Below are 16395 nucleotides of genomic sequence, written 5' to 3'. Positions count from 1 at the left end.
TATTTTGGGCTTTGGATTGAGCCTTGGTCATGTTTTTCGCTCGTGATTGGATGATTGATAATGTCGCATTTCCACCTATAATGGGGCAATCGATAATGTTGTGTTTCCCGCTTGTGACAAGGTAACCAATAATGCTACATTTGTCGCTCATGATAGGGCAATCAATGATCCCACATTTCCAACATGCATGTGATGGGGCAATCGATACTATCATAGCTAGTTCAAAGCACCCCATCCAATAATCCAGTTATATAAGTTTCAATTATTAATTAAATATCTCAACATGATTACTGTTTACACTACATCTCGATAGGCTGCGATCAAGAAGTTGATATACCAATGGACGTGCAGGCCGAAATATAAAGAGTACAGGTCGAGTGAATATGGTGCACACCAGAGGAAGAAAAAGTTCTCAATCTAAGATGAAGTCTTAGTAAAGCGGAGTCCAGATATGCTAGTTAGCTAGTAGTTACAGCCTATGCATGGGAGGAGTGATCAAACTACCTACCATTCATGAAAATAGTGGCTCATGTTGTGCACAATAGCAAAGATAGGTATCTAGTGAGTAATGGTGCCCAACTTTCAACTACCCATGACGTGAAAAGTAGGATAGTACTTTCTATTATGTATGGTAATAGTGGGTCATGGGGCACATAATAGCGAGAATAAGTGTCCAAAATGAGTAGTGGCACCATTCTTACGTGTTAAGAGGGGCTACATATAAATATCAAATTGTAATATAAAAAGGACCCCTTTGGCATTCATGTCCATGAATTCTATTTTATTTTAGCTTTATTTTATTCTGCACTTTACTTTTTCATACCTTAGAAGTAGTGTTAACTTAGATTTCTGCTACCATAGCCTAGGCTACACATCTATCCCTATCCAAATCTACATCTCTCAAACAGTGGTGTGACAGTGGTGAAGTTCATAAAAGTCAAGATATCCTTTCTTCGATTACTATCTTTCTGCCTAATCTAACACTGGTAGCATGTCATGTAAACAAGCTTTCTAGTATGCCCATTTTCAGGCAGCAAGGAAAGCCTTATAATAAATACTTACATTATAGAATGAAAAATAGTATCAATTTCTAAGAAAATTTATGTACCACATGCTCATATCACAATATGCGGCATTATTGTCACTTTCCATACACGATCAAGCTTATTGATTTTCTATAATATACATACTCATATTGGAATTGCACATCCATATATTAGAATGACACATTCATATAAGTAAGTATACAAAGGGCATTCTTATACCTACTAACGAGAAAACCTAAGCCCAACATCTACTAATTCGTGTGTACCCCTAATATATCCAATCAATGTGATATTAATATTTAACGAAATTAGAAAGCCAATAATTCTCATCAAAATACAACAAAACTAACTATACTCTGTATGTTGGCCCCAAACTAAATAGCAAAATTAAAATAATTAAAGAGATTAGATTTTACCCATATAATTTGAGGGTTCGGGTGTAGAACCCATCTCGCTAGCCTGCTCCTTGATTAGATGATCGCATTCTTACATGAAATCAAAACTAATGAACGAGAAATAATGATGAAAATAAAAAAAGAGAGAGAATAAGGCCTGCTGGATGGTAGCAGCTAGCAGTCCGAAACTGATCAAATCTACAACCAAGAAGGTTAAAGATAAGGGTTTGATCTAAGAAGACAATGATGGCTCGATCTGTTGAAGCAGGATGAGGATTGATCCGTAGGCGATCATCACATGGTCGAACGATTGAGATGGTACACAGGAGGAGAGAGAGAGGTAGAGAGAGACTAAGCAGGCAGAGGTCCACCTTGCTGGCCTCAGCTGCCCGAGAGGGAGAGAGAGGAGCCGCCGGCCAAGAGATGGCAACAGTGGCGGCGGCGGCTGCCGGATTGATCGGGCAAAGAAGAGAAACAAGGAGGCTGCAAAGAGGAGGAGTAACAGGGGATTCTATGAGGCAGGCGGCGGGGTCAACCATGCCGGTAGCAAATGATGGCGAGGGGAGGAGTCGGAAGACCGAAGGGTATGAGGCTCGAGCCTCTCCAATCTGAGATGAGAATGGATCCACGGCTGCTGAACAGGGTTCTCGGCCACGTAACATGACCAGGGAGAAGAGAGCTCAAGTCTGCCACCTCGTGTCCGGCGAGGCCGGTGAGGATGCCGGTGGCACGATCAGCGGCCGGAAGGAGGAGAGGACCAGAGGAACTAGGGGGGTCTTTCAGGCTCGGTCTCATGGCACAGGGCATGCCCTGTTGTGAAACAGGGCCATGGAGCCGTGATCAACATCAACCACTACTGAGCGGCTAGATTCGACGATCACGCTGGAAAACCCGAGTGCGCCACAGGGAGAGTGAAAGGAGGGCGGAGGTAGAGTGAAAGGATGGAGTCTGACATGGTTATCTATCTCTGAAGCAAGGTCGATGCAGGGGAGAAGAGCGATGTTGATAGATCGCCCGACACGATGGCTCCGGGTTGAGTAGGGACGAAGGAGAAATGGAGGATAAAGCAGCAGTTGAGGAGATTAAGAGAGATCACAAGGAAAGTGCTTCATGGCCACGAAAATAAGAGGGAAGAAATAGAGGAAAGACCGGCTTTCTCGCTATTTCCTCGCGCCCAATCGCCAAAAATCGAAGGCGGGGTCGATTTCCACCCGTCTCGTCCCAGCTCGCCAGGTTGGGTTGACTCGGCCCGAGTCCCGCAGGAAGAAGCAATAAGCCGATCTTTCTCCCTCGGTTTCAAACTTCTTATTTGGATAAAGACTGAGAGCAGTTACACAACATAGGAGGAAAAGATAGTTCTTTCAAAGCCTATCTGAAATCACCCCAACTTGAATTCTGCCATATTTATGGTTAAAGTTCAGATGCTGAAGAGAGAAGATGATTTTACCCAAAAAAAAAAAAATAAGAGAGAAGACAATGCAATTTCAATGGGCTATCAAAACCATATACGAACCTAAATTTTAGTTTAAGACCCTTTCTTTTCATTTTCTTTTGTAAGTGCTTGGAATCTATAGCAGTAAGAGAGCCTGATGAAACTCGAAGTTTCATTCAAAATGGAGCATAACTTTAACCTTCAGCCACATTTCTTGGGAACATGAATGCATGCATTTAGCACTTCCACAAACTTACCTTGAATAGACCAAAAATAATGCTTGGCCTAAACATGCACTCCCTGAAGGAATGGGGTGTCAGGGATACAGGCTTGTCGTTGTCCCACTTGCAGTATGGCTTTTAAATTTTTCTTTTGGCTCTTTTGTGATGCTGAACGACAGTTGTCAGTTTTTGGTGGCCGAAGAATTTCAGGTTGACATACCAAAAATGAAATCCTGGTTTGAAAGGGAAATCATTAACGGCTCGTATGGACGTGTGTTTAGTCTCATATCAATTATATACTGGATATATCTTAGAAACCTATATAAAATCAAAAAATCTAAATAAAATCTTTTGCCTAGTTATTTTGTGTGAAACTCTGAGCTGTGACAAATAGTATCAAAGCAGATCCAGTCCATGACCCATGTGAACTAGAGGACAACCAGAGGACACTGTAGCACATGCTTATAGAGACTGACTACAGATCGATTGTAGCACTTGTGATTAAGTTTGAATTGATTTGAATCTTTAGCCTGACGAGGATATTATGGCTTAAATGAGAGAAATATGTGAGAATTCATGTAAGCATGTGTTTAGTCTCATATCAGTTACTTGCTGAGTAGATTTTTGGGTACTTACAAAAGGTCAAGGAATCCAAATATCATCTTCTGATTAGCGAATTCGGGTGAGGTCCTGAGTTGTGATAGTTTCTGTTTTGAATGATGTACTGGAATTCTAAATTAATTTGAAGATATTTTTCTCGCTCGAGGAACCATTTCTTTTTGAGGAAAAAGAATAAATGCATTTACGTTTACTTTTTGATTGTGAAATGGGGAAGGTGCAGACCTCCGTTGGACTCAGATGGCTGAGGACAGTAAGAGGGGGATTTAACTTGGGAAAAGAAAAAGCGTACGGCATCTTTGCAAGGTAGAAAGATAGCCTGTTTTCTCCGTGTGGGGGGCTCTGCTTCTGGAGTCTTGCTGTTTGCTATGCTTCAGATCTATGAGACTTGAGAATGATGACTCCTCAGTGTGTTTTTAGGCAAAATGGATGCTTTGAGGAGGAAGTTTCTAGTGATAATTAACTCTCAGTGGCCTAAATTTGCTTTTAGTCAGCATGGGTATAACTAATGGAACCATAACTGCTATGAATGTTATATTGGATATGCTCGTTATGGAACTTGTTATATTCATATTACAAGAGATTTAATTCTTAATGATCAGGAAATAATTTGCTAGAGATTTCTCGATCTCATAAGATTTGCTGACCTTCTTGAATTTATAAACCAATCATGTTCATAACTATTTTTCTCAAAAAAAAATAAAGCAAAAGATTCCATATATAACTACTGATCATTTTAAGTAGCTAAAACATTCATGGTACATATATATATTCTAACTTCATAAAAGCAAATACGCTTAAGAGTTCAGTCATTGATATGGTTAAGAGAAATTATAGAAAACCTTCCAGTTAAAAGTCAATAATCTTGCTATTTTTCTCATGTTTTTATTTTTATTTTTGTTTTCTAAGTAAATGCTTTAAGATCAGAGAAGGTACAGCTACTATTGACTTTTTGGCTATCTTGACGAAGGTAGAACTTTGGTGTTGATGACTATTAACATTTTGATCAAAAATAAGAGTAAATAACACCAGTGACTATTCCTTCTTTGAACTTAGTGACGTTGGTAGGAAATTAAGAAAAATGGGAATAAGGAAAGTTATGTTAGGAGACTTAGCTACACTGGCTATTTGTCAAATTCTGTTTGGTTGTCAAAATTTTAAAAATAAGCTAAAAATTAGAATAAACTATCAAATGTTTCTAAAATAACAAAATTATCCTTGATATATTAGAAAATATTTTGGGTTATTATTTTAAATATAATTTTGATATTAAAGATTAATATCATATATGATTTATTGTATCATATATTATAATAATAGAGTATTATATAATGCTTTATATGATTTTTATTAAGATCAAAAAGTTAATAGTAAATAACACCAAAGGTTGTTCTTTTGTTAAACTTAGTGATGTTTGGTAGGACAGAAGAAATGCTACGTGGCTTAGCTATATTGGCTATTTAAAGATTCTATTTGGTCGATGAAATTTTTAAAATAAACAAAAATTTAAACTATCAAATTTCTCTAAAATGTTAAAATTATCCTTGAGATATCACGACATATTTTGTATGTCAATATTAATATTTTAAATTTAATATCAATATTAAATAACAATATGATATATCATATAATATATAGTATAGTATTATGGCATACTCTATATGATTTGTATCAATACTGTAATATGATATCAGTATTAAAGAATAATATCATAACATACTATTTGAATTGTAATAATCTATACTAGTAATTATGTATATAATATAATGTAATGTAATGTAATATATTAAGATAATAATATTATATATAGCACCATCTTAATAATAAAAACACCTCTACGTTTCGAGCTTCCAGCACTCTGCGTGTGGAATACATATCACTGACTGCATGAGAAAAGTACACAAGATGGGTAGCTTGCTGAAGAGTTATAGACTCTGGAGCAAGTGCTTGGAAAACAGGGGAAAAGGGTGGAATTTTAGATGCAGAGTGGCTCCGCCTCAGTATTTTAAAAAGGAGTTGGAGTTGGTGCTAGAGTGGACCTTGGGCTGCACTTTCGTGTTAAGAAACAGAATATTTCTGGAGTTGAAGGTTGGAGTGGAACCCTCCAAAGTTCACATTATAATAATATAATATATAAATACAGATATTAAGTATAGAATAGCTCAAGGAGGATGTCTTGATTTAAGTGGCAACGGATTCTGAAATGTTTGGACAAGGATGCAAGGTTTTGTTGGGGAGCCAATTGTCAAGGCTACGACATGGTTATTGCGGTATCATCATGCTTGGCTCTAGTTTGAGTGAAATATTCCATGTCATCACTATTCCACCTTTAGAGGAAAATCACTTCATTCAACTTTTCCCAGTCCATTAGATCGATGGTTGTACTTTCCTTTTTAAGACTAAGAAGAGTGTAATTTTCATAGTAAGAAAATAGCAATCTGAGATCATGCACAAATTTGCATGGATTGTCACATACTTCTCCCATTTTACTTCTAGCATTCTTGTCAAACTATGGGACCGGATGTGTTTAAATCCCTCAAATACCACAAATCCAATTACAAATACCACGACCATAAGCCCATATTATAGTATTTATCAGCCAGATCTGTTTTGATACTATTTATAACAACTTAGGACCCCACATTAAAAAGTTTGTCATAAAGTAATATTTAGGTTTCTTGATTTTATATAAGTATGTAAGATCTACTCAATGCATAGCTAATATAAGACCAAATATATATCCACACGAGTTTTCAGAATTATTGTATCAATCTAATTTAGTATAGGAAAGGCAGATTTTAGGGATTCAATATGGTGGATTGAGATTATTTCTGTAGCTACTGTGACCAACCATGACCTATGAACTCCAAGGAATTTTGAACTCATGTACAGAAATTTGTGGATAAATATAAAGAAGCTCCAATCGTGCATATGCTCCACATGAATAGAAGACAGCATGTTTATCTTTTTTTTTAAAAAAAAATGTAAGCAAAACCCCTTAAGGAACTTGCAAGGGAATAAGTGTAGCGAAAGGTTCTTTTGATTTAGAGAAATCACAGGATTAAGCATTATAACTTGGTAAGAAGAAATGGTCGAATCTGCCAAAATTCGAAGCAGGAAGATATAGCAATTTTATGACTTTATACAGGATCTTGATAGTCCCCAAAAAAACTTTGGTTTGTCATAAATGAAGTTGCATGCACTAACCTTCTACATGGATGTTTCCAAGGGAATTAAGTTTTTCAGCATATTCTTACTATGTCTGTGGGACTAATTGAATATATTTGTTTCAATTCCAAGGTACAAAAGCAATTGTGTTTGATATTTAGGATTCATTTGATTGGGGATATTAGATTATGGAGTATTTTGATGATTTCCGAGAACTATTTATCTGAAAAAATGATTGCGGAGTAAAATAAATTTTACTACATTTGATAGGATAAAAAATTATTTTGAAAAATGACATCGGAAAAAGATTATAATGTTTGGATTAGAGATAATGTTATATAGGAATGCTGCCAAATTGCTAATAATATCCTTGAATGAACAATTTAAGTAACAATATTTTTAAAATTTTAAAATATTTATATGAACTATTAAACATTTTTAACTTAATTATATATATTAGAAAATATATTTTTTATAATAAATAAATTTTAGAATGCTTGGTATATAAATAAATATATTAATTATTAATAAATCCTATATTAGATTTACTAAAAATTAAGAAATATTTGTTGATTATTTATTAATAATAAATATTCATTAATAAATATATTTATATATTAAATATTATTATTTATAAAAAGTATTAATCATAAATATATTAATATAATATTTATATACTACATTAATATTATTAATATTAATTATATAATATAAGTGAGGTTATTTTCGTCAAGAAATGATATTTTTTTAAAAAATTTCTCTATTTGGTAATCTAGTATGAAAAAATAAATACTACTAGAAATAAATACCATCTTTTCGATGGTATTTGGTTTACTTTTTCTTTCAGAAAATAGATATGGAACGTATCATTTATTTTTCCATCTTTCTTATTTCCATTTTATACCAAACATAGTAATCTGTTATGAGATTTATTTTTTTATACCAAATTACCTCCAATCAAATGGGCCCTTAGGTCATGCCGGTAAGTAAAAAGATTAGATAAACCACTTTTGCTACCCACTTCGTTCTACAAAGTTGGTAAAGACTAGAGTAACAAATATGATTGGAATTGAAACCATATGAATCAAGAGAAAAGGATATCCATTAAACCATGGTGACAGACAGGACAGTCATATTATTATAAATGCCAAATTCAAAGCACTTCAAGCCATTGTTTTAAAGAACATGAACATATGTGTTTGTTTAGATAGCCAGGGCAAGTAGTTTTCTTCCATGCAGAGATCACATGGTTGAAGTATAGTTACATGTGGAGTGGTAATTTGACATCTTAATATCAAATTTGCTATGGACGGACCAATTTCAATGTCAATGGATGTTTTCATACTTAGATGGCACATCCTAAGAACGTGTTAATTGCTCAACTTTTCAATGATGCTCTGTTGAGACGGCCATCAAAGAGCAAAAGTCGACTTTCTATAAATACTGCTTTACTCCTATCAGACGACGGAATGAAGCCCGGACGGGAACCACCATCCAAATGGGCCAAGATTGGCTGGGCCAGACTTGGAATCAGGAGAAAACCGACTAATTGCCGACCCGGTACACGATGGTTTTGTAAAGCAATTGCCTCAACAATTTAGGCTCGCTGTCTCTTATAGCTATCAATCCTAGCAGCCCAAGGCATGTTAAACTGGTTCACTTCCATTTCAAATGTCCAACCTTTCCTCCAATCTATTATGTTCTGAAATCGGGCCAGCTTAGCCCAGTTTGTTTAGGCCCGGATCCTGTGCTGCCACGGCTAGCAGACACCCTTTACATTTTTCCAATTAATAAAAAATACCAAAAAATATTAAAATGGTAAATATCAATAACTAAATATTTTGAATAGCAATTTCAAAACTCAATAATAGGTATTTTAAGATTCTATATTTTCTCCCATTAAATTTAATTATGAAAACCAACTATTAAAAAAGTTTCAAGCCAGTCCGAGCTTGGGCCAGGCTTTAATCGCCTTCCTCAAGCCCAGCCCAATTAATAAACAAGTTTATTTTCTCAGCCCTGTTTGACATTCTAGGGCTAAAAGCTTGGTCCAACCCCGCTCAAGAGGCTTTGGGCTTGAGTGGGACTGATGGGTTGCCAACCGGTGAGCGGGTCTAGTCATTAATAAGATTTGCCATTTGTAAAAGTTATGGTGATATCATGATCATTCTGCATGCACATTATCTCAGGGTCTCATGAAATTGATCATATCAAAGAGAAAAAAGATCTTTCATCAACCTGCTTGACTCAAATCTCTCAAAATAAAATAATAAAAATATTAAGAAATTCGAGAGTCTGCCTGTAAGCTCTTTACTTTTATCAAAAAATATTTGTTACACAATTCCTTTATTTATACCAGTGAGGTCCACTTTTATAAAATCTAGGGTGGATTTCTTTTCTCGTTAGAAGAGGTTACGACTATAGTGAAAAAGTTAAAAGTTTTCATGAAATTAGATCTCAACTTCTATATCTTTTTTCTATTGTGTTACTCAATTCCTCCCAATGTGGAAAACATGCCCAATCCAAATCTTAGCCAAAAATAAAATTTTTATTTTAACCATCCTATTTTAAGATCCAAATATCATCATAGGTCCACATCTACTGCATCCAATGAGTCCCTTGAGGGTGGTTGTACTTGTTGAAAACTTTGTTTGATGCTTGGGATGCTGAAAATGAATGCTTATGAGAAAGTCGTGACTCTGAAAGTTATGGTTCATGATAAAGAGCTGAATGTGGTGGATTTTGCTCCAAAACATAGTCCAAATTTAAAGTTTCTTTCTATGTTCACTCTGGATACCAGAATTACAGCAAAAACAGGACAAAATAGAGTCCCCGTAATATATGTATAAGCAACATTTTCATTCCAAAAAAAGAGAAAAACAGCCTTAAAGTCGTATTATAATAAGTCAGAATCTCATGGGAAAAGTCACTATAAATAAAATTCTGATTTTGAAGGATGCTCTCATCAATGCAGCATTTCAGGAAGGCAGTGAGAAACAAAATTTGACTATTAATATGTGATAATTTCCTGTCAACTAACAAAAGATGATTAACCATTTAAAGTGCTGCTTAGAAAAACAAATGAACAAACAGAGGTGATCGACAAATAGATACTTTTTCATAGCAGAAAGGAATTACATTATATTACCATTAACACAACAGCCAACTTTATCTAAGAGCCATTGTACCGACAGAAGATATATATCAAAGCTCACTGGCTAAAAAATTTAACAACACCCATAATTATTTTGACCCAATGGTAAACGACAAAAGAAAGACTGTACCGAGATATATAAAATTGGAAATGATTTTGTATGGAGGTATGAGCAGATCAGGCAGAACCCTTGAGCTTTTTTGCGATGACAGCAAAGTACTTTCCCTGGTGGAAAGCTTGCTCCAGTTCAAGCTCAGTTGGGCATCTTGAACCATCCCCAGCCAACGTGCCAGCTCCATAGGGGCTGCCTCCCTTCACCTGCTCCATCTCAAACATACCAGCTCCAAAAGTGTATCCAATGGGCACGAAGAGCATTCCATGGTGGACCAGCTGAGTTATGGCTGTTAAACTGCAAATGAGAAAATAGTGAAAAAAAATCTGTTTGTTTTGCAATTGTTATACAAAATTAAATATTTTTGAAAAAATAACATTGCATAATCTAGAGGTAGAAATGTTGTCAAGACAACAGCACTGTTTCTTTCTTCAATTTATTATTGGAGTGATGCCTGCCAAAATTCCACATAAATAATGATTTAAAAATGTTATGGAATCATGGAGACCTGTAAAAGGTAAGGACAGATGTAAAAACAAAACTTTACTAGGTTTTCAAATTTTTATTTTTTTTAAGAAATTTAAACTAGGTTCAAGTTAGTGATATTTATATGGGTGATGACTTGGATAACAACAATAAAGAAGAAGGATGGAAATGGTGGAATTGGAAAAGCCCAATATGCTTACAAATTTGGATAGCAATTAATCGTCAAACAAGAATCATTTGACCCAACTTCTAAAGTTGGATTGAATATATGAAATTTTGAGGCAATATTCATTGTAATAGTGCGACCTTGGCAACAATACACGGTAAGGCTGTCTTTAAGGAGAAGTTTTATGCATGGGAATTATATATTTCACATATATGGCACAGCCAGTGAAACATAATGCTTCAAAAGGACAAGTTGTTGGAGATAAAGGTTGTCAAGGCAACAGAGTTCATTTTTCTGGAACCATAATCTTGTTTAAGTCCAGAAAATGTTGTTGTGCTGAATAGCAGGCTGGAGAATTTCAGGACATGCTACAATAGTGTATATAAGCAATTCAAGAAGTCCAAATTGTTCATAAGAAATAACAGAGCCCAATAAGAGCTTACGGGGTAGTCTCTTGTCCGCCACCTTGAGATCCAGTGCTGTAGAAGATTCCTGCAGGCTTCCCTGCAAGCTGCTGCATTCTCCAGAGACTTCCAGTTGCATCAAGAAACGCTTTGAACTGTGCTGCCATCATACCATATCTGGTTGGGAACCCAAAGATTAACCCATCGGCCTCCGCAAGTTCATTTGGTGTGATGATTGGTACATCACTCTTAGGTGGTGCACTCATCTTTGCAAGAACCTCTTCAGGAAGTGTTTCAGGTACCTGTTCAGTCAAAGTTAAACTCAAGTTAATATCACATAATTACCAAGATGAACATGCATCAATATGCTTTATTATAAATGCCTACAAATTGAAACTTGCTGCCGGTGCAATCACCTCTTTACCCAAAAGAGACTGCACCTCATTTACCAAGAAAACTTCTAGTTCCTAATTAGCACTTCACTAAAACAAAGGATAGATATTTCAACTTTCAGCATGAACTTTGAGTGGGCTTTGAAAAACACGGACCCAACCATTGAAAACATGTGCATCATCTCTGAAAGAATTGTTTTCAAGACACCCATACTTACAGAATGACATGCCAGCCGATACTATCACTGCAGAAGAAACAGATACAGTTTAGCATGAGGGTGGAAGACTGAAAGGATAATTGGGACTACAATGAGAAACTGTTTTTCATTTACGAGGAGATGAGAACAGAAAAATTCACTTCTAATTTTATAGCTATACAAAGAACATTATCAATCTACAAAATCAGCATTTAGTGGATGTACCAAACTCAACTCCGTTGTGTTAATAGGTTTTGCACCATCCAACATAACCAGAGAAAATGGTTTTGCTTGGGAGTCCACAATCATATAGAAATAAGCTCACACATAATTCTTATGCATGGTACCAAAGGGTATTAGATTTCATTTACAGGCATGTTCAAAGGCTACATAGTTCCAGAACCCACATCTGTTTATAATGGCCAAGATCAACCCAACAACCCAATAAATATAGATATGTTGCTTCATACCTAACTCTACACGCTTTAACATCCAAATCCACATTAATATTCCTAAAATCTCTTCAATTTTTCAAAGCTTGATTTGACAGATGAAAGAAATTTTGGTCAACAAGAGCCGGTAAAGCCATGATTAGTGAAGACACTTTAAATGTACAAATGCTGAAAGTAGATTAGGATGGACTGGACAGCACAAACCTGCCATAGCTTAGCTTCTACTCCTTCAACAGATGAGGCACCTTTCTTGATCTCCTCTGCTAACTTCTCAACATGTCCATACATGGAGTAGTACCTGTAGACACATTAAAATATGGCACCGGTGTTAGAATAAAAAATTGTTTCGAAAAGCATTATGATGACTACATAGCAAGGAAGATTATATGGCCACCTCATTTTATATTTTTTAATCTATAAACTACAAATTTGAAAACACAATTTGGGAAGAGATTGACATAATCTGTTCTGTTGCATCTTCGCATCTCCTTTCAACTTCCTTTAAATTAATATCCAAAGTGGAAGCTTAACTATAGAAGAAGTGAATGGAAAATAGGCAGTTGCAGCATGCTCAGAATATATCAAGACGAAAAGCTAATCAGCAATACAAGTATCTAAAAAATTACAAAGTGACAAAAGGGAAAGTGTCATTTTTTGTTTAGTAATTAATTAAAGCATTATAGTTCTAAGGCATGAGGCAATCATGTCGCTAAATAAACTGAAAAGGGAAGAATGTTAATTCATGATAACAAGTGAAAAAGTAAACCAGAAGTCAAATTAGATGATTTTTACCTTCTAGTGTATTGATAAGTTCGGCATTTATATGGTATTGTGGGTCCAATGCTGGACTAGCATGCGTAAAGAAAGCTACAGCATTACAGCGGGAAAGATGAACGAGAGCAAACCATTACGTGGCTAACTCTCAGACATAATTTGGAAGTGAGTCTAAAAACATAAGTTTTTGCTTATCATTCGGAAAAGACCAATCTTAAAGTTAATTGTAAATACACTCGCTGAAATACTTTGCACAGAAATTACTTCAATTATCTAGTATTCAAAGGCAAATGAGTATTAAATCAGTGGGAGACTGAGAAAGATGAAATTCTTCATCTCATCATTACGCAAGAGACAAATACCCCTTGTACTATATCATCTTACGATCCATACAACATGAACAAACTGAAGGTCTGCTGGTATTATTTTATATCAGGCCTTCTAGAAACCAGTGACTGCTAGTCCAAATGGTTTCACTTGCAAATAACACAAAGAAACAAATATCAGTTGATGTAACAGAGATCTTTTTAACAATATGCAAACTTTGCAAAGGGTGTTAACTAGTTATATGTCAAGCAAAAAATAATATACAACACTGACAAATAGAACTATATTTAAAAAGGAAAAAGTTTCTTATGCCTGTTAAAATACTGGTTATAACAAGCACAATTTAGAGAAATGTAGAGAGAATAGGAGACTTCTGGTAAATAATCAACATCATAGCAACAACGCAGCCAAGGACAATTCTGATAGGGACATGAAGAATAGACCCGACCTTTAAGTCAAAATCCATCTAGAAACTCCACTCATCATGCACATCGAACCTACCATGCTGATGGGGACCTTAAGCTCCAACAAACCAAAGACGGCCAAACAACTAAATCACATAAAGATAAAGCTATATATTGGAATTTTTTTCATTGCTTTCTTCTTCTTTACAGGTTAGTTGGAACAATGGGACACAGTTGGTTTCCTCAACACATGAAGCTGGAAGTCATATCAAGAAATCATTAAGAAAAAAAATCATAACATTTTATAACCAATCAAATTTCATTAACATTCCAGAACGAGAACCAAACCATAAATCAGAGAACTAAAACCTTAATACCCGCAGATGATCGGCACATTCTAACTTTTCCATCTTCGTTTTTAAGATCAAATTCTCAGATATATTCAAGAACTAGAACCACAGAATAAATTTAAGAAAAGAGAATAAAAATATCATCCGTTGCTTCCCTCACAAATTGCGGATCATTACACAATCATCTCAGAAAAAAAGAATGAATGAACGGAATTCCACAGAATCGAGAATAACAAAAGATAGCTCTACGAGTTCACTCAATAGAAGAAGAGAAGAAGGGTAAAAATCCTTTTTTGTCACCAAAATTTTTCTGAAAATCTCACCCTGAAAAACGAAAAAAAATAAATAAATCCACGCCAGAGGTTGATTAAATCGAGTGTCCAAGACCTAACGTAATTCTACAAGAATCGCGAGAAAATCTCGGGAAAGAAATTACATAACAAAACAATGGACCAAAGGAGAAAGAAATTGATCGACAGATACATAGAAAAGGAGGGACATAGAGAATGAAGTAGGAGATCTTTAAATACTTACACTATATAGACCTTGGTCGCCATTAATGGAGATGTTGGAGCTCTACTGCTTGGCTTCTGAGAGGTGTAGAAAAAAAAGACACAAGGCGGTCGGGTATTTATACAGGGAATCCAGCTCGACTCCGCTGACCTCCCTTCTGTTATTGAAGCCCTAAAACCTATCACTAATTACGAAATTAGTACAACTTTAATTTCAATTAGTAAATTCCAGCTGCTTTCTTAATAACCATTAAATTGGAAAATTAAAGAGACATGCTGTTAAGTTTCGGAGGAAAATATAATGAATTGACCACAAAAGTTTAAATTATTTTAATTAGTTATCATTACGTGTTTTTGTGTCATTGCGGCCCAACCCACCATCTATCTAGAAGCTGGGGACGTGAAGCGAGTAAAATGACTAAACTACCCTCAATCTGGAGAGGTTATTGATTTAATTTAACTGTTTTTGGGGAAAAAATCAGCTGGTCATCCCCAAGAGATGAGTTGGATCAACAGCCAAGTCACCTCTATACTAATAGTTGATGAGGAACCTTATGGTTTTGATCCAACAGGTGGAAACATTTTGACGTAGAGATTGAAAAATTATGTCAAAATTACTAAATTATTTCGAAAGCTTAAGTTAATAGCATGAGATAGATTTAATTTTATATTTTATATTTTTTATATAAATTAGTGGTAAGAAAATTTTAAGAAGAAAAGATTTCTAGTAAAAATAGAGCTAGAGCATATATATATATATATATATATATATATATATATATATATATATGATAGTTAATTTAAAAAAAAAATTTTTGGAATAAATATTTTTTTCATCTAAAACTAACTTCGAAGAGATGCCTCCATGATTTTTACTTATTAAATTAGAAAACCAAGCGGACTAGATGTGGACCTGGGAACGTCATCCTAATGCTAATGGTACGGACTCATTGGAGGGCACTTGTCTGGCCCGGTGTAGAGGCCCTCGAGGGCAGGCAGGCAACAGGCGGTAAGATGACCTCGAGGTTTTCTAATTCCACCTAATCAACAAGTTATTTCTCCTCATAGGATGTGTAAATACACCCTCTAATTACATTTGGCACACCCTAATCGTGCACAGCGAAGCGTGCATCTTTTGATAGGAGAGTATGTTTTATAGACATGGTAATTTGTAATAAATTTCTGCTTTTGATAGGATCCTTAGATTCTATAAACTCTTATGTGAAAGGTTCCTAAAAAAAGAGAGAGATTTTAAAACGAAGAAAGGAGGGATTCGGAAGGAAGAAGAAGAAGAAGGAAGATTTTATGGATGGAAGAGACAGCGATGGAGGGAGAGCTTTCACGAAAAAGGAAGAAAATGTCATGCATCTTTTTTTTTTTCTTATTTTATTTTTTAATTATGAGTCTGACAGCCCTATTAGTAAAAAATTTTTACTTTTGGGCTACTACTTAAGGCAAAAATAGGAAGCGGTCCCACATTTCCTTCTCCTCATGCCCACCCGATTTTTATTCTGAGTTTAACGGCGGGGCGTCCTCTCTCGAAGTACTAATTCCCACGTGAAGATTTATGTCACCTAAACAACTTGGGGATTAATTTTTTTTCCAGGAAAAGGCCTTAACAATGGTGCGATTTGCGGTTCTGACACTCGGGCCCTTTGTATAGGTTAGCGAAGCATGACGGGGGGCAACGCTGGAGTGCAATGAACCCTTGCGTTTCCTGTGCTCCTCAAAAATCAGAATCACGTTAATCTTCTAGTAATCATGATCGTACAATCAATGAACCAT

General features: G+C 35.4%; 1 protein-coding gene across 1 annotated transcript; it reads right to left on the bottom strand.

The window, feature by feature from the left end:
* Positions 1-9976: 9976 nt before the first annotated feature.
* On the bottom strand, positions 9977-14722 carry LOC103697120 (probable NAD(P)H dehydrogenase (quinone) FQR1-like 1). Its single transcript, XM_008778915.3, has 4 exons — positions 14633-14722; positions 12448-12541; positions 11242-11504; positions 9977-10443 (listed from the first exon to the last, which is right to left on the bottom strand). The coding sequence occupies exons 1-4, from the start codon at positions 14653-14655 to the stop codon at positions 10212-10214; spliced, it is 612 nt and encodes a 203-aa protein (XP_008777137.2). The 5' UTR covers positions 14656-14722; the 3' UTR covers positions 9977-10211.
* Positions 14723-16395: the final 1673 nt, after the last annotated feature.

Source organism: Phoenix dactylifera, chromosome 11, assembly GCF_009389715.1.
Source record: "Phoenix dactylifera cultivar Barhee BC4 chromosome 11, palm_55x_up_171113_PBpolish2nd_filt_p, whole genome shotgun sequence".
NCBI classification, from domain to species: Eukaryota; Viridiplantae; Streptophyta; class Magnoliopsida; order Arecales; family Arecaceae; genus Phoenix; species Phoenix dactylifera.
The sequence above is the reverse complement of the archived record's forward strand: the minus strand, read 5'-3'. Positions and strand labels throughout refer to the sequence as shown.